Raw genomic sequence first — 24,226 nt, 5'->3', positions numbered from 1 at the left:
GTAGGAACCCAATAAATGCTAGCAACTTTCTTCTAAGGAACATTACTTCTAACATAGCCCTTCCTTCCCCAATGCTGCCCTCCAGTGGACTAGGGTCCTCCTCCCCCTATATTAGGTGGGTTCCACTTGAAACAGATCCAGTACAGGAAAATCTGGACTCAAAAAACAGGTAAAGCTGATTTCCCATTTATCAAAGAGGGTTTTTTAATCTTAATATAGAGAATATTTAAATTATGATTTGATCTGCAGATGTATAGTTGATTTACAGTGGTTCAGAAGCCTGTTTCCTATCTAAAGTTTCTTAACTAAATCTAGCTTGTTTACTATCTAAATCTATCTTCAACTCAGCTTTTTCTCCAGACAAAGCCCCTTTGGTTTTACTCACCCACACAGTTGTCACAGATGCTGCAATGGGAGGCCCGGGGAGGCCGGAAGATCTTGCATGTATAACAGTATTTCAGCTTCACAATCTGGTTGTTTATCTGGAAATTCTTGATACGAGGGGGTGGTCGCTGGCCTTGGGGCACCGCACCATTAGTAGCTTCTGTAGATCAGTAAAGACAGTTAACATCACTGCTAGCCATTACTGGAGCCCAAAAGTAATGGGAGTAATCAAAGATTCCTCAGGCCCACTCTCTTCTCCAGACTAGCATTTCTAGAATAGACTCTCCACATCACACAGAGTATCCCCCCAAAATCCCCGAGTGCCATGCAATTCTTTTGTGCACATGTGAAAAAGAATTTTTTTCAAACTTTCTGGCTGATTACAAAGAAAAACATTCATAAAAGAAATAAAATAGCTTAAACAAAACATGTGAAATAAAAACATCCAACTTCACAATAAGCAAAGAAGTAAAAATTAACACAAACATATAGTTCCACCTACTATATTAACAAATATTAAAAAGAATAAAAATACCCAATGTTGGCAAGGATGGGGAGAAGGCATTTTTATACAGTACCAATAGGCAATTATGGCAGTGGCTACCAAAATTTTAAGCATGTATACATTTTGACCCAGCAGTCCTACTAGGAACTTATCAAAATTACAAAGAGATGTACAGAAATGTTGACACAAGGGTATTTGTTACAGAATCCCTTTTAATGGTGAAAAACTGAACATAACCTCAGTGTCACAACAAGAGGTCGGTTAAATAAAGTATGATACATACATAGGATGGATGTTATGCAACCATTTAAAATGATGTAGACAAGTGAAAGATGACACAGGAAAGCACACTGCAAATGAAAATGTACCCTAAAAAGCAATATATATAAAAGGATATTATCTTGAAAAAATAAAATATACACATGAAAAAAGACTGATGATACTTTGAATTAAAAAAGAACTATATGAAAATAAGTAATCCAAGCTTATTGCAAAAATTTGGAAAAAAACAAAATATAAATAAAAAATAAATATCACTGACTGGTCTCTCAACTCAGGGATATTCATATATTTTTATGTATTTCCTTCTTTGCTTTACAGATAGATCAATAAACATTCATGATTTTTTAAAACATGAGATCATAGTATAAATATAATTTTGTACCCTGTATTTTCTTACTTAACATTATACAGGGAGCATTTTTCCATGGTTGTTCATTTTTTTTCCTGAAAACATCATTATTGGCAATAAAACATTCCCTCATATACATGCACCAGAATTTTATTTAACCATTCCATAATGTTGGGCATTTGAGTTGCTTCTGGTTTTTTTTTACCATTTAAATGATGCTGCATGCAAAAACTTAAAATATTGCAGATAAAGTTTAAATCGCCTTTGATCACCAACCAAATCCCAATCCCTTCCTCCCTTCCTCAAGAACATATTCATGTGTTAAAATTAATTTCTAAAACAGAAGGAAAAAAGAAAAGCATGTTGAAGTCTGAGCAGTAATATATGAAGTTGCTGGCATTAAAATAGCTAGGCCCATATTAACAAGAAAAAAATGATCCACTAAAAATCCTTCCACAGTAATTTGTGTAAATCTCTGATTATTCCCTTTAGCAAACCCTAAGAGAAACAGAATTACTGAGTTAAAGGGTAGGACCCTTAAAGCCCATAGTACTTTTTGCCAAACTGCTTCCCAGACGGAGTGTTTCAATCTGCATGACCACCCACCCACCTGCAGTATCTGAGATGCCTGTCTCATTGCAGCCTCACTATGCAGGCTAATTCTAAAAACAGAGTATGTTTTTCAATTCACTTTGATTTTTAAAATATCTGCCATATGGAACTTTTTTTCCTTTTTTTGTGGAGTGGGGTAGATGCTGTGAAATCAAACAATAACAGTGGATCACAAGTCTTAAAGAATGGGGGGATGGCTATTCATTAGAGGATAAGTACCAGAATGTCACCTTAATATTCCTTTGCATACATTTTACATGAGGGCACTTGGGAAGCCGAGTTCATGTTCATCCTCCCCATGAGGCACCATGATGCAAGGGAATCTCACACAGTCTTCTTTCCACTCCCCCAGCCCCCACCCACAGCAGACCCAGTACAGGGTGGAATGTAAATTGACAAAAACTTGCTAACACAAACATACACATGAACTCAAGAGCACACTCTTCCACTGAGAGAAACATGCTAAATGCAAAGGTCATGACATGACAGCTCAAGCCTGGGCTTCAGGCTCAGGGATCTGGCAAAACAGAGGTGACCTTGCTAACAACCTGCTGTGAGATGCAAGAGACAAGTCAAGGCAATACCTTGACCTTCGGTTTCTCCTTATGTGAATGGAAAGGAGATGATAAAAGAATACCCCAAAGGAGAAAAGATGGCACTCACATCTCTCCCTCTCTATCTTGCTCCTAAGTACCCCAGCCCTACCAGGTCTCCCCCAAATTCCAGCTGTGCCCACACATCTTGCTTCTGCTTTCCTCCCACCATTCCCACCCCCACCCCATCCCTAAGTCCCCTCAGCTCAATTAAAATCTTTCAAAAAGAAATTCACTAAGAAGCTAGAGGGAAACACAGCTAAAATAAACAAAACAAATACAAAAGCTTGGAAGCTCTCAAAGCACCCAAAAAGAATATCAAATCAACACATTGTGCACTTTAAATTCATACAGTGTTATATGTCAATTATATTTCAATAAAACTAGAGTAAAAATAATAAATTAAGTGGAAATGGGAGAAAATATTTCATTGATAATAGCATGCATATAAACATTAGGAACAAACTCAATATGAGAATAGAAACTAGAAGAAGAAAACTAAAAATTTATTAAAGGGCATAAACATCAACCTGAAAATATAGAAAGATGTACTATTTTCTTGGATAGGCAGATAATATAGTAAACATGTAAATCTCCCAAAAATAATATGTAAATACAATCTAATACCTATTAGGAACCTAAATAGGTCTGTGTATTTTTTATTAAATAAAATAATATTAAAATTCAAAAAGCAAAAAAAGGCAACACCCTAAAAGAACAAAAGGCTAACCAGACTGGTACTCCAGTGGCATAGCTTTTAGTCTTATAAATCCTGGGACCCCTTTTTCTACTTATCTGGCTTGGATGTTGACTCAAGCTACTTGGGTACCAGACTTGAGAACAGTTTAGGGCAGGCACTGCTCTTAGGTCCGATGAGCTTGCAGCCCCTGCTAGTACTGTCATCATGGCCTTCTTTCCCAGTGTGAGCTCCCAGGATATCCCCCGCTCAAGCCACCCTGGCTCCTGGGTAGTGGAGCATTTAACCTTTGTCCCAAAGAGTCCTATCCTGAGCTGCAGACTGTGCTATAATGAGCCTGTAAATGCTTCCTTTACCACTCCTAGGATTCTCAGCAGCTCCTGACACCTAGCTGTCCCCTCTCACCTTCAGTATTCCCCTAAAAGTGGGGATTCTTGATCAGAGGCCCATGAATGTGCTTCAAAAGATCTATGAAACCCTGAAATTATATCCGAAATTGTATGTGCACACATATAAGAATATTTTTATGAAAATAAGGCTTATAGTTTTCATCAAAAAATAAAATGAGTTGATAAGCCCCCAAAAGTAAAAAAGCCCATCCTCTTGGGAACAGTGCAGCAGGGCCTTGGTAACAAATCCCTCCTAAAAGGCACTCCACAAAAAGGAAGAATGAAGCACATAACTTTCAAATCTTGCTACTCCTGCCTTACCAAATGTATAGGGTGGTCATGACCTCAGATTCAGAATCTCAGAGAGAAAAAGCTAGAAGTGATTCTGCAACTGCTATTACCACTCCATTCCCTTGCTGATTAAGCCACCCACTGTACAGTGTCTTGACAGCTGGTTAGAAAACTCACCTATCTCCATTTCTATGAAAGCTGCTTCATCTGGTAGGGCCCGAGGAATCACTCCAGGGTCACTGAAGCTGGTCCTCAACAGTGTAGCCATGGAGAAAAGGAAAAGCATGGCAGCAAACACAGGGATGGCAGGAGACAGCTGGACAGCCAGGTAGCGGCATCTGAAGAAAGCAGGCAATTGAATATTTCATTATACCTACCCTATAATGACCTCAAATTGTTACCAGTATGTCAATCTGGTCTCTACAGCAGAATCAGCGGTACCTCAAGGGCTGGCACCATACTTCTTCCTTCTCCTGAATTACTCAAAACTCCTAATTTATGGTCTGTACATAGGAGCTGACCAGATAGCTGATTGATGCCTCCTATAGCATATAGAAGATAGTCTCAAGGGCCTGCCCCTCCCTATGCATAAGCCCAGTCCCTCCTGCCAGCCTGCTGGCAGCCACTCCTCTCTGTACCTCAGGAAAGGCTCACACCTGTTAAGGTCAGGGAAGCAAATAAGCCTGAACTTGTAAGCGCCCAAGGTTGCTCACTCTGGGAAGGTATAGAACTTTTCATAAACACTCATCTGGCTTTAGGCCTGAGTTCGAGAAGCAGGAAGGAAAGATGAGGGTCAGTCAGGAAGCAAGGTCCCAGCGGCAGGCAGACCATATGCCCAATGTGCTTCAAGACCAGGGAAGAGCTCCAGGGCTGCCAACTGACTTTGCCACACTATTCCTCTTCTCCCCTCCAGTACTCAGGTAGTAGGTGACCAGTGACCATAAGCAAGGGAATAAGGAAACTGTATTTCCTTAGCACCCCTTCCAACATCATGTTTGCAAACCTCTTTCTTCATCATTCACCTGGAAGGCCATTCCTCTTCCTTTCTAGATATCCCAGCTCTCCTCATCTTCCAGGTCCAGAGACATCAATGCTACCACTGTCATCACTACCATGATTTACAGAGCACTCACCATATGCCAGGCACTGCACTATGCACTTTATATGCACCATCTCATCCAATTCTCACAGTAAATCCATGAGGCAGAGTCTATTATGCCCATTTGATAAATGAAGAATCTGGAGTTTAGAGGTCTTGCCTCCTCCAAAAGGCCTAACCTAAGCTGCACTGATCTCTCCCTTCTCTACCCTGTCATCCTCACTGCCAGAGCCTTGTACTATTCACAGCTGTTTTTTACTATGTTGCCCTCATCTCCCCTAAGTGGACTTCCTAAGAGCAGGAACCTTGTCTCTCTGAAGTGGGAATGCTTGGGCTGGAATTCTGGGTCTACCAGCTTCTGGTTGGGTGACTTAGTTAACTTCAGTCTCCTCATCTGCGAGATGAGAATAATAATAGTGCTCATGGGTCATTGTGTGGATCAAATGCATGAATATTAATAAAGTCCTTAGAACTGCACTTGACACATAGTAAATGCTAAATAAATAAATGTCTGCTATTAACATCATCATGGTTCTATATCTCCCAGAGCCTAACACAAGTATGGAAACAAAGCTATCAACAAACACTTGCTGAGTTGCTCTGAATTTCAAACCAAATAAATGGAAATATGTGATGAGAGTCATCACTGACCTATTTTTATTCCCCTCCCCCGAGACACATTTACTCCTTCAACACAGAGCTCTTCTCTTAGAGGCAGACTGTAAGTGGATGAGCAAGGACCACAGGGAGAGCAGAGAAAGTAAGCTAAGGAAAAAGGCTTACCTCATCGGCATGGGGATTAAGCAAGCCGCTGTCCACTTGGAACAAACGGTTAACCCCAGGTTGTACATTCGCTGCGGTTTTGGAACAATCCCCAGGAGAGCCTCTCCCCACCTCCCCACCACACACACGACTGCATGGTGGGGGTGCCAACCAACTGCTACATTAGGCTGAGCAGTTTGTCATGAAGGTGAACATATGTAGTGAACTTGTAAAATGATGTTTGTCGCTTTTTGTTTGCTTGCCTGCTTGTTTGCTTTTAACAAAATTCTTGGTCTTAGCTGGCCTTTATATGACTTATTTCCTTCTCCTAAAATCCAAAGTAGGGGGAAATTTTTGGAGAACTGAAGGATCTGGCTGAGTTCAGGATAATTAAGGTCTTTGGTGATCACTAGCTTGTGGGTTACCCCTTTTTCCACTGTTCCCCTTCACTGGTACAGCTACTCAAGCAGTGAGCTCAGAAATGAAAGTCACCTCCACTTACCAGGGACCTGACGAAGGACACAGGAGAAACCCAAGGCTGCGTCTCATGAACCCACCGAATGAAATCACCACACTAACAGAATATAGCCATCTTCCTAGTCACTGCCCAGCTCTAACATAACTCTTGAAAACAAAGAAGTAATGTCTCCAGAACTCAAACTGCCCTGGGTGTACAGTGTCCAATCAAAAAGAAAAATCAGAGTCATCTGATTGGTCACCAAAGGGGCTTTAAATTGTTTTATTATAGGGAAAAGATATAGAGAGAGTAGAACAACCATACACATACACGCACACACAAAATTAATGTTGCCCCCATAATGTTGCCTGACAGAAGGACCCAAGCTTAACTAAGTCCCATTCCAACACCTGCTTGTTGACTGGACAAAGGACAACTTAGATTTGAATTACACTACACCATCTAGGATAAAGGTCTCTGTAATCTCCAAACAGACTATCTTCTGCACCTGCTAAAACAATCCACTCTGTATGTCAACAAGTACACAACAGGACCATTGTATTGTTCTCCAGAGATGAGGCTATGGCAGCCAGTTGTCACTAGTGAGTGGGTGTGGCTGGGAAGGCAGATATGAGACCAGCAGGCCTTTCCACTCTGAGTAAGAGGGAACTGAGAGAGCCAGTGGCTAAGACTGTTGTGAACTTACAACCCATTGTGTTCTCTCTTTAATAGTTTTCATCAAAAAGATCCCCCCTAGGTTTGTCCCTTAATTGCAGTAAGTTAGAGATCAGTCTCTGACAGGAATAAGCTATGTGAAGATTTGGTAGTAATTCCCAGTATCGATGTCAAAAGTCAGAAGTATCCCCAAATACCACCAATTTATCTTAGTGAGACTGGATCTGTCATCCACAAATATAAGCTGTTTTTGAAACCCCTTAGTACTTTCCATCTATGCCACTTCTTGGAATAATGATATCTATATACTTCTTGAAACAGAACTCTCCTTTATCTTCAATGTACCAGGAAGCATTCCCCATTACAGGGGCTTAGAAGTTGCTTTTCTCCCTTGTGAATTTTATAAACGTAACCATGTCCCCACTAAGTCTTCATTTTTGCCACTTAAAGAGATGCCATAATTTTAAACCATCTTCTTGATTGGCCTCAGGCTTCCATAGCTGAGCTAGACAACTGGTCTCCCATATATTCCATGGGCCACATGGTGGTACTGACCAGCAGTAACCAGCAGTGCCAGGCTGAGCTCGTGTGTCATGGCCCATCCCCCACCCCCAGCTTGCTAGTTCACTACAAGGACAATGATAATGACACAGACTTCAATTCACATGAAAAACTCAAAAGAGATTCATGAGTGGATCTGGTAAGAAACCAGACAGATTCCAAGGCAGGGCTCTGCCTCACAGACCGACAGCATAGATTGGTGTTCTATACAATACTCTGCTTCTAAGTCTTCCTAATAGCTTCCTTGCTGTTTTCTGTTGTTGTTTTATCAGTGCAATTGATCAGCCAACAAGTATTTATGGGTCTAATGAAGAAGAAGAGAAATAGAAGTTTTGTTGGGGAAAACATAACCAACATATGAAACAGCTAAAGAATAAGATAAGATCAATAATCAAGTATAAGGATGATGATTCAGACTCTAAGGACTATAAGTGGTCAAAGAAGGACTCTCTTGGGAAGCTAGTGGCTGCTTGAAACTGCTCCCACAGCAGCCATTAAAGGTGGCTTCAAAGAAGAGCTGTGCTTGGAACAGCAGGAAGGGCTCAAGGATTAGAGCCTCATGAAGACCCTTGGTCCCACATAACAGAAATAAGCCTTTGCTCTAAGTCCTCCCTGATGTGGACAGTTGTCTGTCCTCTTACATACTACTACCTTTACAGCACATTAAACAAGGAGAACCACCCATAAAACTGGTTCAAGATTCTTCTGATGACACTCAAGAGTCTGCTGAGAGGGAAAAAGTGTCCACGGACACTAAAAACATAACTTAAAATCAACCTCCAGATTTACTGCTATGTGAAGATCAGAGGTCAAATGCATAACCCTGTTTTGCTCCAGTAGCAATGGGGAAAATTAACTAAACAGGGATATTTTCAATTCTGAGGTGTTGAGCCACCTTCTCACCAAAGAGGGACAAAAATCTCTATCCAGGCAAACCTGCAGAGTAGTTGGCAAATTTCAAATGATAACGAATGCCAAATGATAACAAACTCCACATTTCAATGATAGCAAATATAACAAGTAGCAAATTTCAGTTGTAATATACTCCTGCTCAAGAACTCAGAACAATTTTCTGTTACCTATTACAGTAAGCCCTGAATTCCACAGGCCAGTGTTACGGAGGCCCTCCATGAACTGACCCTATCTAATCATCATCATAAGGTTCTTGTTTTCTCATTGCTCCATTCCAGAAACATCCCCCTAATTACCCTGAATTCATTAGCTTCTTGCTGTTGCAAGAGGCATAAGGTGCCTCCTTTGTTCTTAAACACAATACCAGCTCTGACATCTCTGAGGAGGAAGATTTAGGAGGTCTCTTCTCTCCTTCAATGAACATCTCAACTGATGTCAGCATGCTGGAGGCGATCCCTTTTCTTTGTGTTCACTTTTCCCAGAATAAAAGATCACTATACTCAATTAAGATTAATTCTCAAAAGATGGGATATGCATTCAGTGAAGACTGACAGTGTGAAACTCATTACCACAAAAGGTAGTAGAGGCTGAAAACACACAAATTCTGAATGACAGAACCATAAAAAATTATTAAAAGAAAACACTGTTCAGGAGACATAACCGATAACCGAACCTTTCTCCAGGGAATGTGCTTTATCAGGAAGTTTGAGCTTAGTTAAATACCATAACAAATTGATATCAAAGAGGGAACTATGCCTTTCTAAAACTGTCATTTGTCTGGCCAAGTCACAGACAGAATATTGGGTTAAATGAAGCACAAGACTGAACCTGCACAGAACAATTCTCCAGAGAATGATTCTGAGTTAGAGATCATGGTAAAATCACATTTTCCTCTCCCCAATCTCACCTAAAGAACATCAGGAACTTGGGCCTTGTCACTAGCATGGATATTCTGCCATGACAGAGTTTGGCCTTGGCCTACACAGCCTTGTGTACCCTCAAACCTGGTAACTGTGCATTGTCAGATTGCCTTTTCTCATCCATCTGTCCACCCAGACATACGCCCCTTTCATCTGGATCACCTACGGAGTAACAAGATAGGGAGTACACATTGCTTAACTTTTCTCCAAGCTGTTCTTACCAAGGCAGTATGGACTAGATGTTGCCACAGAGGTGATGATCCCTCAAAACTCCCAAAGTTTCCTTTCTAGGTCACACTTAAAGATAGGCTTCCCTGTTCCCGCAAGGCTACCAGAATGCCATGTCAGAATGCTGTCAGTTTTCCACAAAGATCCCTTCTTTTTCTAGGAACATGAGCTAAGGAGGTCCAAATAACCTGAATGCTACTTGGTACAATCACTAGCTGGCAAGAACCCAGAATATGCTGGTCTAGCACTCAGCCCTATGCACAGCTTTAGTTATCTGAATGTCTTCAGGATGCCATATTCAAATGATAACCAAGAGATCAAAGATAGTGTCATATAGAGGCACTGGCTGGCTAACTGACCTTGATGAAATAACCTTACTTCTCTGGACCTGGTTTCCTCACCTGCAAAAGGAAAGGGATAGCTTCCAAGGACCCTTTCAGCTCTACCATTCTATGATTCTGTGAATCAAGGCTGTTACATTTTAAGTGCATCCAGAATGTATTAATTCAGCAACATTTATTGACCACTTGATGCTATGTAAAGCCTGGTGGAGGGCACTGCAGGGTGGCCATATAGACATAAGAGGTAGTCCCTGACATTGAAAGAGCTCAAAGTGTTAAAAATCATAAAAATCATAAAACAGTACAAAAAAATCATATGCTTATGTGTTAAATGAATTTTATGTACAATTGGTCCTATGAATGCAGAAATTACTGGAAAGGTTTCATGAAAGAAGACTCAAGAAAAGACTTGAAAGAGAAGTATAATTTGGGTGGGCTAGAAGTGGGACAATTACTAAGCCATGCTACGAAGTTTTTTTTTCCAGTTCATCCAATTCAGTGACTCCTCTGTACATCAAAAGCACCCATGAGGGTCAGTCCAACAAGATTTGATAGCACCTTGATATGATTCCTCAGTGCTTATGCCTCGCACTGATCATAGCAGCAAACTGCTTCTGCTTCAGCGGTCAAGAGTCAGAGTCATTCTTGCCACAAACAGAAGTCTAGAGACCTTGACCCCACTAGTGATCTGGTCACAAGGTTAAAAGAGACAGCTAAGAAGCCAATTCCAGAGACAGTGCACAATCATTCTACCGTGTCGTGACATTCCAAGCCAAGTTGGTGGCTATGTCATCACACAAGCAGGATAGGGTTTAGGCAGAAAGGACGGAAAATGGTTCATGTACTCAACGCTGAAACTGGCATACGCACTCGCATTTCCTAAATGCCTCACCCTAAGAATAAATTAGGAAATTCTTTTTTAAGCACCATACAATTTTCACTCTGCTTTTAAATTCCAATAGATACAATAACATTTAAATACATAAATTTATTTAAATACAGCTACATACTGGTAATCTTCTATCTTCTCTTTTTCTGTATGTGCATTTGATTCTTCCAGACAAATATAAGAGTTATATAGAATTTCAGATTTTCAGAGTTGCAAGAGGCTTAGTGATAATCTAGCCCAATTCCCCATGCCAGGCAGGAATCTACTGTGTGACAGCAGCCCTGAGAGATGGCCACGCAGCTTCTTTGGAAATATTTCTATCTACCCTGGATGAACAACCTTTCTTCATTTTATGTGTTCAACACTCTGTCCACTGAAAATTACAGGTCCCTCCTTTGGGAAGTCTAAATGTGCAAAGGCAAAATTCAAAAATAAAAAGATGTGCACTGGCACTACTAAGACAGCATGTTTTTCATCAAGGGGCGCCCACATGCCTGACCAGATTTCTCAAGCCATCTGGCCAACCCGGGGCTGTGCCACAGGCAGCTATAAATCAACTTGCACTTGTTTCCAAGCACCTGCTGCAAGCAGAACCCTGTTACTAAAATGCAATTCCAGATGTGCCTCAAGATGTGCCTTGACTCTCTTCCCCAAGGCAAAAACACAGCAGCCAGAGGATGTGCAGTTTATGCTCCTAGGCAATTTGAAGATGACAATAGACAGTTCCGTGTCACTGGTAGTTCAGACACCCTCACCTGCCTGAAGGCAGGGGGTCAGACCAGCTGATTTCCTGAGGTCTCCCTAAGTTCTCATACTAATAAAGGAGCCTATATTTGACCCCCTAAACCCTATCCTCCACTGTGGTGTTGGCAGTAAATTATATACTCCAAAGACAAAGGTCGACCAGAAAGAGACTTCATTCCTTTGAGGCATGCTAGTGTCCTTTGCATGGCCTGTCATTGGCTAGGCACAAGGCAGCCACCACGTAGAATGTCTGGGTGTCTATAGAGTATATGACACACACACACACACACTTTCACAAACACGGATTCCACCACTGTAAGTAGTACAAAGGATTAATTGTCAGGGTCCTCTCCCCTTTGATCAAATTTATGCTTCCCAATCCCATTCCTCAGCTAACACATTCACTTTCTTTTCCCTTGCTCCTCTCCCTTCTCCCTCCCTGAGCCCTAGCCTCAAAAATATTTACTCTATCACACAGACAGCTGGAACTCAGAACAGTTTACAAACACCCTCATCTTTCATATCTGAGGGCAAAGCGTAAGAAATAACTCGGGGGAAAAAGTCATCTTGGTAGAAAACTCAGCCTGACTCTGCCAGAAGTAACTTGGCTAATTATAAGCTTCACCTTACAGGCACTTTTCTTCAGAGGCCTTCAGAGCCCAAGGAGGGCAGATCCAAATCAGACTCTGTCTGGCTCCCAGATACAAAAAGGGCCCAATGCCAATAACTCCAAATTTCAAGTTCCCCTGGCCAGTCAAGCCAGAGGTTTCCTGGGCCCAGAATTACCAGCTCACTCAGGGCCTGGAAACAAATCTCATTTCTGTTTTGAATGGTTCCAACCACAAAAATTTAACTCCAAGGAGGGGGTGGGGAGTGGGGCAGTGGCAGAAAGAGCTATGATTCAGCAGGGGAAAGAATGAAAGAGGGAGAATGATAGACAGCAGAGTTCAGCTCTGCACTTCCCAAAAAGAAGCAAGGCAGAAATAGAGCAAAGAAAACCTGAAGAGAGGGGAGAAAAAAACTGCATGTTGTGCATATTCTTGCCTGACTTCACATGTGCACTTGTATTACACATAGGTACAATACACACACATGCTCAGCCAAGAAACTCACACTGGAAAGCAGCTAAGAAGCCATCATCAACCTGCCTGACTTTGCAAAATACTTAACCAAGTTGGAGGCTGCAGCAGCAACAAAAGTGTCTTGGACAAAGATTTACTCTGACCTTACTTTCTTAGCCCTGTTGTAAACTGTGTCCCTCTCCTCCCCTGCTGTTACTCAAGCCAGCAGCAACCATCAAAGAGTCTGGCAAAGAAGCCTGAAAAATCACTCTTGATGCACTGGGAAAGCCTGAAGCTCTTACAGGAGAAGGACAAAAATGGGCCCCAAGAGACCAGGGCTCATTTTAATTACTCACAAAGGCTGGCCAAGGAGCCCCATCCTCCCTCCCCTGGCCACACCCCAGCATGGGAGCTCCATTTCCAGGTCATCTATGTACATGAACTATAGCAGGCTCGTATCAGGTGTGGTTCGAAGTCTACACACATACCTCTCAGCTCTCAAGGCCCTCCTCATAATAATCCCAAACCAATTAGCATTGCTCCCATCCCTAGAGTGCACAACATTCTCAAAACAGCCCGTGGTCATGCCATCGTACCCTGGAATCCAACTGGCCACCTCCCTGGAATGGTGACCTACACAGGTACTTCACACAGTGGCTCTCATACTAGCTCTTATTACATCACAGAAAAAATAATTCCAAGGCTGGTATCAGGCATACGCAGAATAGAGTTGTTCATGTTGAGCGATTTTGAGTGCAAGAAAGAGCAACACATTTAATACCACATACGTGCCATGCACGCAGCTAATTTGTGGCACAGCTGAGGCTGGAACCAATCTGCAGGTTTCCAATTCAACTAGCTTTTCAATATAACAGCTAGCTGAGAGCTGTTAAATAGGACCCAGAATGGCAGAAGAGGGAAGCATTGTGGGGTGTAGTTATGACCAGGAGAGGTACCTCTAGAGGGGTACCCGGAGTGGGAGGGGTAGGGAAGGGGCAGTCTGTCACTAAGCACCTAAGGAGACCACTGAAAAGGGGAGGTGACTCCCTTATTTCCTAATTGTGCCAGGGACAGCCCCAAATCAGTACTACAAAATTGGTGTCAAAGGTCTTGGTCTTTTCAGGAAACATGTACTTTGCTGTAAACACAAAGCAATGAATTCAGTTGACATGATCTATAGTCACTGCTCAAGAGGACAGTGACAGCCATCCAAGGACCATCTACAAACTCCCCAGAAAGAAGGTTCTTCCCTTGGACCCAGAGTAACCATAATCAGGCAAGTCTATGTAATGGAAACTCACTCGAAGGCGAAGAAGAGTGTACACGTTCCCAGGATAAGGAAGAGGGTCAAATAGAAGATGCCCTTTTGCCGGGCCATCATGACTCGGCCATCACAGCAGAAGGTGTTCCTGCCTGGGAGTTTCTCCCATTTCCGTGTCACCTTCTTTCTCACCACCATCACAGACATGATTGGAACTCCTGGTCCAAAATGGGCTCTCTGATTACAAGAGGGAAGGAAGAGAAGCTGAGCCCAGCTTTGAAGTCACGTTGCCTGCTATTGCTGCTGCTGGGTCAAACATCATCAAAAGTCCAATTTCTAGCCCTAAGGAAAAGCACAAAAAGAAAAAAATGAGGCAGGAACAAGAAATGCAATTCAATCCTCCTTTCCCAGAGGCAGAAAGATGAGCACTGCCTGAAGGGGGTGGGGGGAGTGGGAAAAGTTTATTTCCAATCTGTGTTTGTCCTCTAAAAGAAGAAATGGTTAAAGTTTCTCAGAAAAAGAAGGGGGATAGTATATCTTCCTAAATAAACTCTAATGCTTCTAATATAATACTGATGATGTGACCATCAAAAAACCTTGGAACTAGAAGGGATTTTATAGGTGACAGCCTCAATTACTTTCCTTTGGAAATGAGTAAAGCAAAGACCAGAGAGAAGAAATAACTTATTCAGGGTCACAAAGGCACAAAGCTAAGCCAAGAAAACATATCTGCTGACTTTCAGTCCAGGGGCACTTTCCATCATTGTTCTACAATTATCATTATCGAGGACTCTAAAAATGCTAGAATTTCTGTCCTTAAGGAGCCATTCTCTCCCCTTCTCCCTTTCTTCACCTTCCTTCTTCAATTAGCGACTCAAACATGAATCACACCAGAGAACAATCACCCTCTGGCAGGGTTATGAGGTTGTGGACACTCTGTACACATATCCAGGTTGTATTTACTCAAAACAGATTTCCCCTAATCAAACCCACAGTAACTTCCTGAGTCCAGGAAATGAACCAATCTTGCTGGTCTAGCCTAACATTTGTGGGAATCTTAATAAAACCACAGCACAGACCTGTGTGTGAAAGGTTGACTTAATAAGCAAGAGAGATTCTGGAATGGTTGGGGGCCAGGAGGAGATTGCAGCAGTTAAGAAAAGTCATAAAGGTGCTTTCTGGGACAAATCATCTACTTGGCATCCTGAATCCCCAGGCCCAGCCTCTCTCAGCCATTAACACCCTTCTCTGTCGCTCAGGTGTGGTGCTGTGGCCTCTATTTACTGACACCACATGCCCCACACTGGCACGAATGAGGCGGAAGCCTGCAGGCAGCCTGACTGATGAGAAACAACCAACTCAAAATCATTCCCGGACTGGAGAGGGCAAGGGACCAAATAGACACTAGGAGATGAGCAGGGAAATGAGAAGGTGGAAGGCTTGGCAAAGGGGAGGGGGCACCAGAGGTGAAGAGAACACTTCCTTTGTGTAAAACTAACCTGGAAAACCATCTCCTCCTGACAGACCGGCCCTGCGGGAGAAGGGAGACCAGGAAGGGGAGCCGGGCCTGGGAGAACAAAGATCAAAATCCGTTGGGAACCAGCGACCGACCCACCAGCTGGGAGCCCCAGGCCCCAGTTGAGGGCCGCGCGCAGTGCGCGGCCTCAGGAGGCCAACCCAGCCTCCGCCACGCAGTGGACCACCGCCCCAGGCAGGTTGGGACGCGCGCCACCTCCACACGCTCGTACACACACACACACACACACACACACACACACACGCCACCTCCACACGCTCGTACACACACACACACACACACACACACACACACACACACACACACGCCCCGCCACGTGTAGTCACCCTCCGCCAGGGGCTCGGCGGCTGCCCAGCAGCAAAGGGCAATGCCAACGTCCGCGCGTACCGGCGAAGCAGTGGGGTTGGCAGCCCACCATGCGGCTGAGCCCAGGAGACCCCCCCACCCCCACCCCCACCCCTTGTTACCTGAACCCGGGAGACAGAACTCGGCCGGGAACTGAGGGCAGGAAGTGGACTGTCCCAGGGAACCACGTCAGCCGCCAGAAGTGGCAGCGACTTCTCCCCAGCCCGGAGGCTGCCTCCTCCTGACAAGGGGCCCCACTGGTCCGGGCCCTGAACCAGCTGTGGCTACCGCCCACCGCTGGCCAAATGGAACGCTCCTCACGTCACCAGGTCGTTCCAGTGGTTGCTCGTCCCCCATTGGCTAATCGGCTCGGCGCTTCCGCCCCTGCCATTCTTGCCCCTAACTACCATTGGCTACCCCAACGCCACTCGACGATGCCTCCGCCCCACTCCCCCACCCATCTCCCGGCTTCATGCCCACCTGCCAAGCCGCTGCCAGCCTCCCTTTGGGGTCCGAACGCCAATTTGCGAAGTGCCGCCTCCTACTGATACAGTTACGCGGAGACTGAAGTGAAGGGTTATGCCGATGGGTCAAGGAGGGACGAGGGACCAGCCGCACCCAGCACACACGGTGAGACGCTGAAGCAACACTGGCTCACAGATCCGGGTGCTCACCCCAAACTAGGTCCGCCCTTGGCCTCTCCAGCCCTACTTGCATGAAATCAACTGCGACTCAGGATTTTACTTTTTATCTGCACAAAAACAAGTCTCCTGCCTCCCGTGTCCCATTCACTAGTTAGGGACCCCACCTCTGTCCCAGTCACCCTGGTCTGCACCTCTACCACTTTCAGAACAAAACAAACAAGCATAAAGAGGAACTTGAAAGAACACATAATGAGTTCCCCAAGAACACATAATCATTTTGCAGTACTGTAAACAAATAATTGACAGTGATGATGTTAGGAAAACTGATGACAGGACATAAATTCTTTCAGGTAGTCAATGAGTAAAGATTGCCAGAAAGGTTGTAAAAACTTAATGCTAGCTTTAGAAAGCTTATAATTGGCGTGGGGGGCGCGGGGGCTGAGATCCAAGCAGAATCTCCACCCCCAAGTACACCGGTTCTTTCCTTCTGCTACCCCCCTCTGCAGTTGCTGCCACAACAAGCCACTGCTACTGATTCCAGTGAGTTTCACCCTGAAGTTCAAGATTGGAGTGGGGAAAACAGTTGAGAACCAGGGCATTAACATTATGTGGCTGGCTTTAAAAGGCACTAAATCTGTTCCCACTAGTATGACTCTTGGCTTCCAAATATAAGGAGAAATAGGAGAAAGGGCTGAAAGTGGCCTCTCCTTACCTGTCACACAGCTGGGGAGAGTGCCTAGATTGCCAGCTATCTTTCAGAGCTTCAATAGTGGCCCTAGGGTCAGGATATTTGCAATTAATACAGAAGAGACTGCCAAAGCCCTTCCCCAGGCAGTTTTTTATGTTAACAAGGCAGTTTTTGAAGGACCAAGTGCATGGTCAAGAACTATTTCTCCTTTACAGTGTTTAGGTCCCACATGATATGAAGCAAAAAAACTACCTAACGCTAATTATATTTGACACTTTCATGACACCCTTCAATCAAAAATTTAAGGAGATTTTTAAAATCTCTAGGTAATTCTCTTATGAGAGCAATGTGTTATAATTAATTTTAGGGGAAAGTGTGTCTTTATAAAGCTTCTGTTGTTCCCCAGCACTCATACTGATTATAATCATTGGTTTATTCCTCATAAATTATATAATCAGTATCATTGTCTCCAGTTCTCCCCTTTGAATCTTGAAGGGTGCTGGTATTGCACATGCTTGGTTTGGAAGGGAGAGGAACTTCCCTCAGCACCATCAGACCCTTGGATTCCCAATCCTGTGTACACCAGATGCCCTTAGGAATAGCGTGGTCACACCAGCTGCCATCCTCCTGACTGTGGAGCAGTCAAAAACAAACCTCAGCACCCAAGCATACTTTGTGCATATCTCAGGTGCAGGCGAAGCCCAGGGAATCCTGGAATCAATGTGTCATGGCAACACATTCCTAAGCTCTGCCTCTCCCTGCTCTGCGTGACATTCTCTTTGGGATTAAGTGGCTGTGTAAGTCAGGCTTGTTTTTTTAATTTTATTTTTTATTTTTTATTAAGGTATCATTGATATATACTCTTATGACAGTTTCACATGAAAAGCATTGTGGTTACTACATTCACCCATATTATCAAGTTCCCCCCACACCCCACTGCAGTCACTGCTCATCAGTGTAGTAAGATGTAGGTCAGGCTTGTTTTATTGCAATATGTTATATATGTGTTCACTGATAAGAGAAAAATAAGAAAAACTTATATGAACAAACATTCCATAGCACTTACTTCTATGTAATTACATCATTTTATGTAATCCTGAAAATCTTAATACACACACACAACTGAATTGTGACTACAAAGTGACATTAGTTTTTTTCTCTTTCTCTTTTCAACAAACCTCGGAGACTTTGTGCATCCACATCAGTGCTGGCTCCTTTGAAGGGGAGTCACAGGCATATGGAGAGCACTAGAAACACCGGGGAAGAAAGGTATAGGCTTCCATTGTGAGGTGACATACATTCTGGTGTACTTGTTAAAAATACCTGTCTCCATATATATGATTCCTGCGTGAGTGTGTGTGTGTGTGTGTGGGCATGTAGGGGCAAAGTGCAGTTTGAATGGCCTCAGGTCCTCAGTGCCACCACTAGGTTGCAGCTCACCTGCTAGTGTTGCTCCAGATATCCCTTCTGCAAACACTCAGCTACCCATTCAGTACTGCGTGCAAGACTAGACTCAAAATATCAGCCCCTATCCTGCATTCAAGCTCACAATTATCTTTCTTTTCTCTAATTACTCGAGCCTCAACCTTCCCATGTCCCCTTGCCCTCCTTCCTACACACATGTTGCTTCCCACCCCCACCTGCCTGCATGCCTTTCCCTACTTTCTGGCTATAAATAAATATATATTTGTAGAATGAATTAATGAGGAAAAGAAAGAACTGCAGGACACCCTGCCTACATATGACCAACTAGTATTCTTAAGCAACAGCTGTTTCCCTGAGGCCTGGGCTGTTATCACTGACATAGAAGAGGCAGGATAGTATGCATAGTTGAAAGCACAAAGCTTTCTGACCAGAGAGACCTAGGTTTAAATACCGACTTTGCTGCATAGCAGCATGTGTAAACTTTGGCTAGTAATTTATCCTTTCTGAGCCATTTCCTCATCTGTAGAATAGAACTAATACCTACTTCATAAAGTTGTAAAGGGAATTAGAGATAATGTACACCAAATGTCTGGCATGTAAGAGAAACTCAATCAGCATTGTATGTTATGATGGCATCTGTATGTAACTGCCCTCTCCTTCCTCCCTCTTTTGTCCCCCACTGCCGACCGGGTAAAGAGGCATGAAGAAGGAAACCCATTCTTTGTCGAACTCGTGTCATCCATGTGCCACCATGTTTTCATGACCTCTAAATTCATCACTGAAGTTAATCCTTACCTGACTAACCACTTGGTTTCCCAATCCCAGAGATACCTCATTTCCTGATTGGGCAAAGCTTGAGCTGTAATCTTTTTTGGGTCAAATGGCTATTCTCTAGTACCATCATCTCAAGTGAAACCTCAACATTACTGCCACATTATCTGCTTCAACAGGGGGGAGATCAATGGAGTCTTTCATTACATACCTCCTCTGCTCACAGAACTGTGCTGGGATTGTTGGCTCATGTCAGAGACTAAAAATCACTTTATAATGCCACTGTGTGAAGGCCAAACATACAGAAATTGCAATAAAACTGCCTGGAATGGGAGGGAAGGTGATACCAGAATACAACTGAACAGCTCAAAGTAAGCCTCTGTTTCTGCCTCTGACACCTGTCTGCTCCTCCTGGTTCTTAATTTTGTTTTGTCTCTAGACTGTGGATTTCTGACTCCACTGTAAGTGATTTTAGGTGCTGTGCTTGAGTCCTCAGCACCTTCTCTCTAAACAAGCATAAAAACATCAATAGAGACCATATATTGAGGACCTCCTCTGAGCCAGGGATTGTGCTAGGTGCTTTATATAAGTTAGGTTCTTAGATGGTCTAAACTTGATGTCCAAGACAGAGCATCTGTTGCTGACCGAGCTTAGCCCTAGTCTCTGACTCTGCCCAGCCCTCTCATTCCAAAAGCTGACCTCAAGGAATTTTGTAGCCCCAAAATAGAAACTGGTTTATCAGTCAATCATTAAGTACATATTGAGCACCCACAGTTTGCCCAGCCTGTGCTAGGCACTATGGGAAATACCAAAGAAGCATATGACATGATCCCAGTCTCTAAGGAACTTAAAATATTCTAAAGGAGAAAAGGCCAGCTCATGTGAAGTCATTAAAGATAAATTAAAAAATAGTGCCAAGTCCATTTCTCACCTCTGTGCATGAGTCTCCAACCTTTCAATAAAAACTTGCTTTAAAAGGTGTACCCTCTCAAATACTTTTGGTAAAAGAATACATTGGTAAAATCTTTCAGTAGGGCCATTTAATAGTATCTCTTAATGCTTTTACAGTACATAACCATTAACCCAACAGTTTTACTTCTATCAAGAAATACTAGTACAAATGTTCAAAGTACATGTTCAAAGATGTTCACTATAAAATTGCTTGGAGTTACAAAAGTTAGCAAAGTTGTTTAATCATTGCACATATGCATAGTAGAGTGCTATGCAGCTATTAAGAATAATGAGACACAGCATATATACAGAAAATAACAGACCCTCACTCTTCTGTATGTGTATCTATTTCACTAAAAATTTCACATTAAAAATTTGAGTATTATGTGCTGGCATGCAAGTATGCCTGATACATATTTCATTTAAAAACTAAGTATCTAAACATTTATAAAATCCAACTTCTAGAAAATAAAATAACTAATTTTGGAAGGATACTTACCAAACAGTGGTTACCTCTTGGGAGTGAGGTGAAACAAACTTTAAAGTTTTGCTTTATATACTTCTTTGATGTCTGAATTAGTTACAAGGAACATTATTAATTTTAGGACTTAAAAAAATAAAGATTTAAAAATTATTATAAGGTTCTATATACCTCTTGTTCAGTGTGGCCATATGCTTTTATCTCTTCTCTCTCCTAATACACAATGAGAATTCCAGTAAAGGGATTAAAAAGGTATAAGCCCACAACAAAGAAAAGAAGAGGGACATCAGGTGACAATATATTTCACAAATGCATAGAAGATAGAAATGGGAGAGAAGGGTGTTGACTGAGCAAACAAGAGGTAAGGACAATTTTGGAGATGACCAGCCCAGAAAAACATCATAGAGAACATAGAAGGAAGATTCCAGGAAAAAGGGAAGTCAGTAAAGGTCTTGGCATGTTCAGAGCTAGGAAAATTGTGGATACAATGAAGGCACAGAATGCAAAAAAGAAACCAAAAGGATATAATAAAGAAATGCCAGGGGGAAAAAGCTGTACAGGAACTCCAATTAGTTCAAATTAACATGGAAAGTGGGCCTCAAGAAGAACAGAATTTATTCTAAGCAATAGACAAAATGAGAAAGAAGCTGGAAAATAGCAAAGATACGGTAAAGAAGGCGCATATATGTTCAGTCTACCCTCAGCAGAAAAAGAAAGGCAATCAGAAATTCAAGGAAAATACAAAACTGTTAAAAAATGCCATTTTCCAATAATGAAGGCATCCAGAAATAGAACATGGAATGATACAGAGCAACTGATGGAGGTTGTAATATTGGAACTATAAAGAAGAAAATGTAATCAAGGCCCATCCCTTGGCTTTATACTGAAAAATATTTGTATAATTATAGTAATATAAACTCTATTGGTTTTCAACTTTTGGAATCCAACCTAGAGACAAATCACAGGAAACTTAATTATGATTTCAAAGTATAAAGTAAATGTTAACAAACTTAATATAAAAGCATAGCATACAGAAATTGGAAAGTAGACAAAGTTAGGGGAGGTGGAAAAATATGTAGAGGCACTAATATTCTAATTTTAGAAAGTGTAGAATCAAGAGATACTACCTATAGATGATGGAACAAGAAATAGAGATTTATGTGTCTTATATAAAGGCTCATAGAGAGCCAAAAACATACAAACAAAAAGATACACGTTAGAATGGTTGTCTGCGAGGAGGGGAACTAAATAGAAGAACTAAAAAAAAGAGCTATATTAGGATGAAGAGAGGAGTAGCGCTGCAGTGGAAGTGAGCAAATCCCCGTCTCTTAGAGCAGGACGTGACTGGAGCTTAGAGCTGGTCAATGAAAGAAGGGCGTTATATGCATAGCACTTAGAGGAAAGGGATTATTGCCATACTCCCCTTACTGGTCTCCCTGCCTCCCCTTAGCCCCGTTTCAGTCTATTAATACAACAGCTAGAGAGATTCTTTTAAAGGTTAACTCAGACCTTGCCACCCACAGCTTGTCCAGTGGGTTTCCATCTGTGAAAAATAGAAAAAAAATATATATAAATATATATTGGTTTCTGCTTCCCAGTTCATGCACGGGCTCCTAAAAATCCTTGTAAATTCCTAAGTGATAAGAGTACTAGGACCATCTTTTGTTCTAATATTTTGTCTTTAATCCCGGTTCCTGACACAGGGTTCCTAAAACCCTTGTAATTTCCTGGGCAATAGGAGCGTCTTTTGTTCTAATGAGGAGATTCTGGGTGGGCTCCTGGCTCACTCCTGACTGGGGGCTGGTCACCAGAAAGATCAAGTCATGATTAGAAGTTTGGGATTTTCAACTCCACCTCCCATTCTCTTGAGAAAGGAGAAGGGCTGGAAATGGAGTTAATGATCAATCATGCCTACATGATTAAGCCTCCACAAAATTCCAGAAGTATGGGGTTCAGAGAGCTTCTGTGTTTGCTGAACACATACACATACCCAGAGGATGACACACCCCAATTCCGGGAACAGAAGCTCCTGCACTCGGGACCCTCCCAGATCTCACCTTATGTAACTCTTCATTTAGCTGTTTATCTGTACCCTTTATCATATCCTATAATAAACTAAGTAAGGGTTTCACTGAGTTCTGTGAGCTACCCTAGCAAATGAATCAAACCCAAGGAGGGGGTCATGGGAATATTAGGTTTTTAGCAGATGGGTCAGAAGCACAGGTGATAACCTAGACTTGCCATTGGCATCTGAATTCGGGGGGAATAGTCTTGTGGTACTTAGCCCTGAACCTGTGAGATCTGATACTATCTCCAGGTAGATAGATTCAGAATTGAATTAAATCATAGGATACCCAGCTAGTGTCACAGAGAATTTCTTGTTGTAGGAAAAAAAACCCACACATCTGGTGTCAGAAGTGTTGCAAGTGTGAAGCAGTATGAAAGTAAAGGAGAAGCACAGGAGTGAAGAATGAGTTTTTTCTAAGACATCTCAGAACAAAAGCCAGAGTCATTATAATGGCTTACTAGACCTTACACAATGATCTGCCTCACCATTTCCCAACCCTTGCATCTCCTGGTAGTCCCTCTTGCTCATTCCACACGAGCCCCAGGGCTCCTTGCTATACCTTGAACAAACTAGACATGTTCTACCACAGGACCTTTGCACCAGCTGTTCTGCCTAGAATGATCTTTCCTCAGATATTTTCATGGCTTGCTCTATTACTCTTTCAGGTCCTTACTCAAATGTCCCCTTTTTAAAGAGGTTTTCTCTAGCTACACTATTTGAAGAAAAAAAGAGCTTTCCTATCTCCTTTCTGTTTCATTTTTCTCCGTGGCACTTATTATCCTTTAACATACTATATATATATTAATTATTTATCTTGTTCATTTTTGCTCTCCTGCACTAGAATGTAAACATCAGTAAAAACAGGGATTTTTGTGTTTTGCTCACCGCTCTATTTCCAGTACTAAGAGCAATGACTGGGACATTATAGGTGCTTGATACGGACTGAATTGCATGACCCCCCAATTCATATGTTGAAGTCCCAACCCCCAGTATTTCAGAATGTAACCATATTTGGAGTTAAAGGCTTTAAAGAGGTGATTAAGTTAAAATGAGACCTTTAGGATAAAGTCCTAACCCAGTATGACTGGTATCCTTATAAGAAGAGGAAGAGACACCAGGGGTGCTGGTGCACAGAGGGACAACCATATGAAGAGGTAGCAAGAGTGTCGCCATCTGCAAGCCAAGGAGAGAGGCCTGGAACAGATCCTTCCCAGATGGCCCTCAGAGGAAATCAAGCCTGCCAGAATCTTGATCTTGGACCTCCAGGCTTCAGAACTGTAAGAGAATCCATTTGTGCTGCTTAA

The 24,226-nt window shown here is 42.5% G+C and overlaps 1 protein-coding gene across 2 annotated transcripts in view; it reads right to left on the bottom strand.

Annotated features, from left to right (window-relative positions):
- The window catches only part of ZDHHC9 (zDHHC palmitoyltransferase 9), a 37,187-nt gene extending 20,978 nt beyond the window's left edge, over positions 1–16,209 (bottom strand). Inside the window, exons 1-5 of one of the 2 annotated variants that reach the window (XM_073228040.1) lie at positions 16,017–16,209; positions 15,512–15,579; positions 14,053–14,354; positions 4,280–4,440; positions 386–544 (exon numbers count right to left, since the gene is read on the bottom strand). In XM_073228040.1, coding sequence (XP_073084141.1) covers positions 386–544; positions 4,280–4,440; positions 14,053–14,219 — 487 coding nt within the window. In that variant the 5' untranslated portion in view covers positions 14,220–14,354; positions 15,512–15,579; positions 16,017–16,209. The remainder of the gene's footprint in view (positions 1–385; positions 545–4,279; positions 4,441–14,052; positions 14,355–15,511; positions 15,580–16,016) is intronic. The other variant, XM_073228041.1, reaches the window with a different exon arrangement.
- Between the last annotated feature and the right edge of the window lie 8,017 nt (positions 16,210–24,226).

The sequence above is a fragment of the Manis javanica genome, chromosome X (assembly GCF_040802235.1).
Source record: "Manis javanica isolate MJ-LG chromosome X, MJ_LKY, whole genome shotgun sequence".
Lineage (NCBI taxonomy): Eukaryota > Metazoa > Chordata > Mammalia > Pholidota > Manidae > Manis > Manis javanica.
This window is presented reverse-complemented; position numbering and strand designations above follow the sequence as displayed.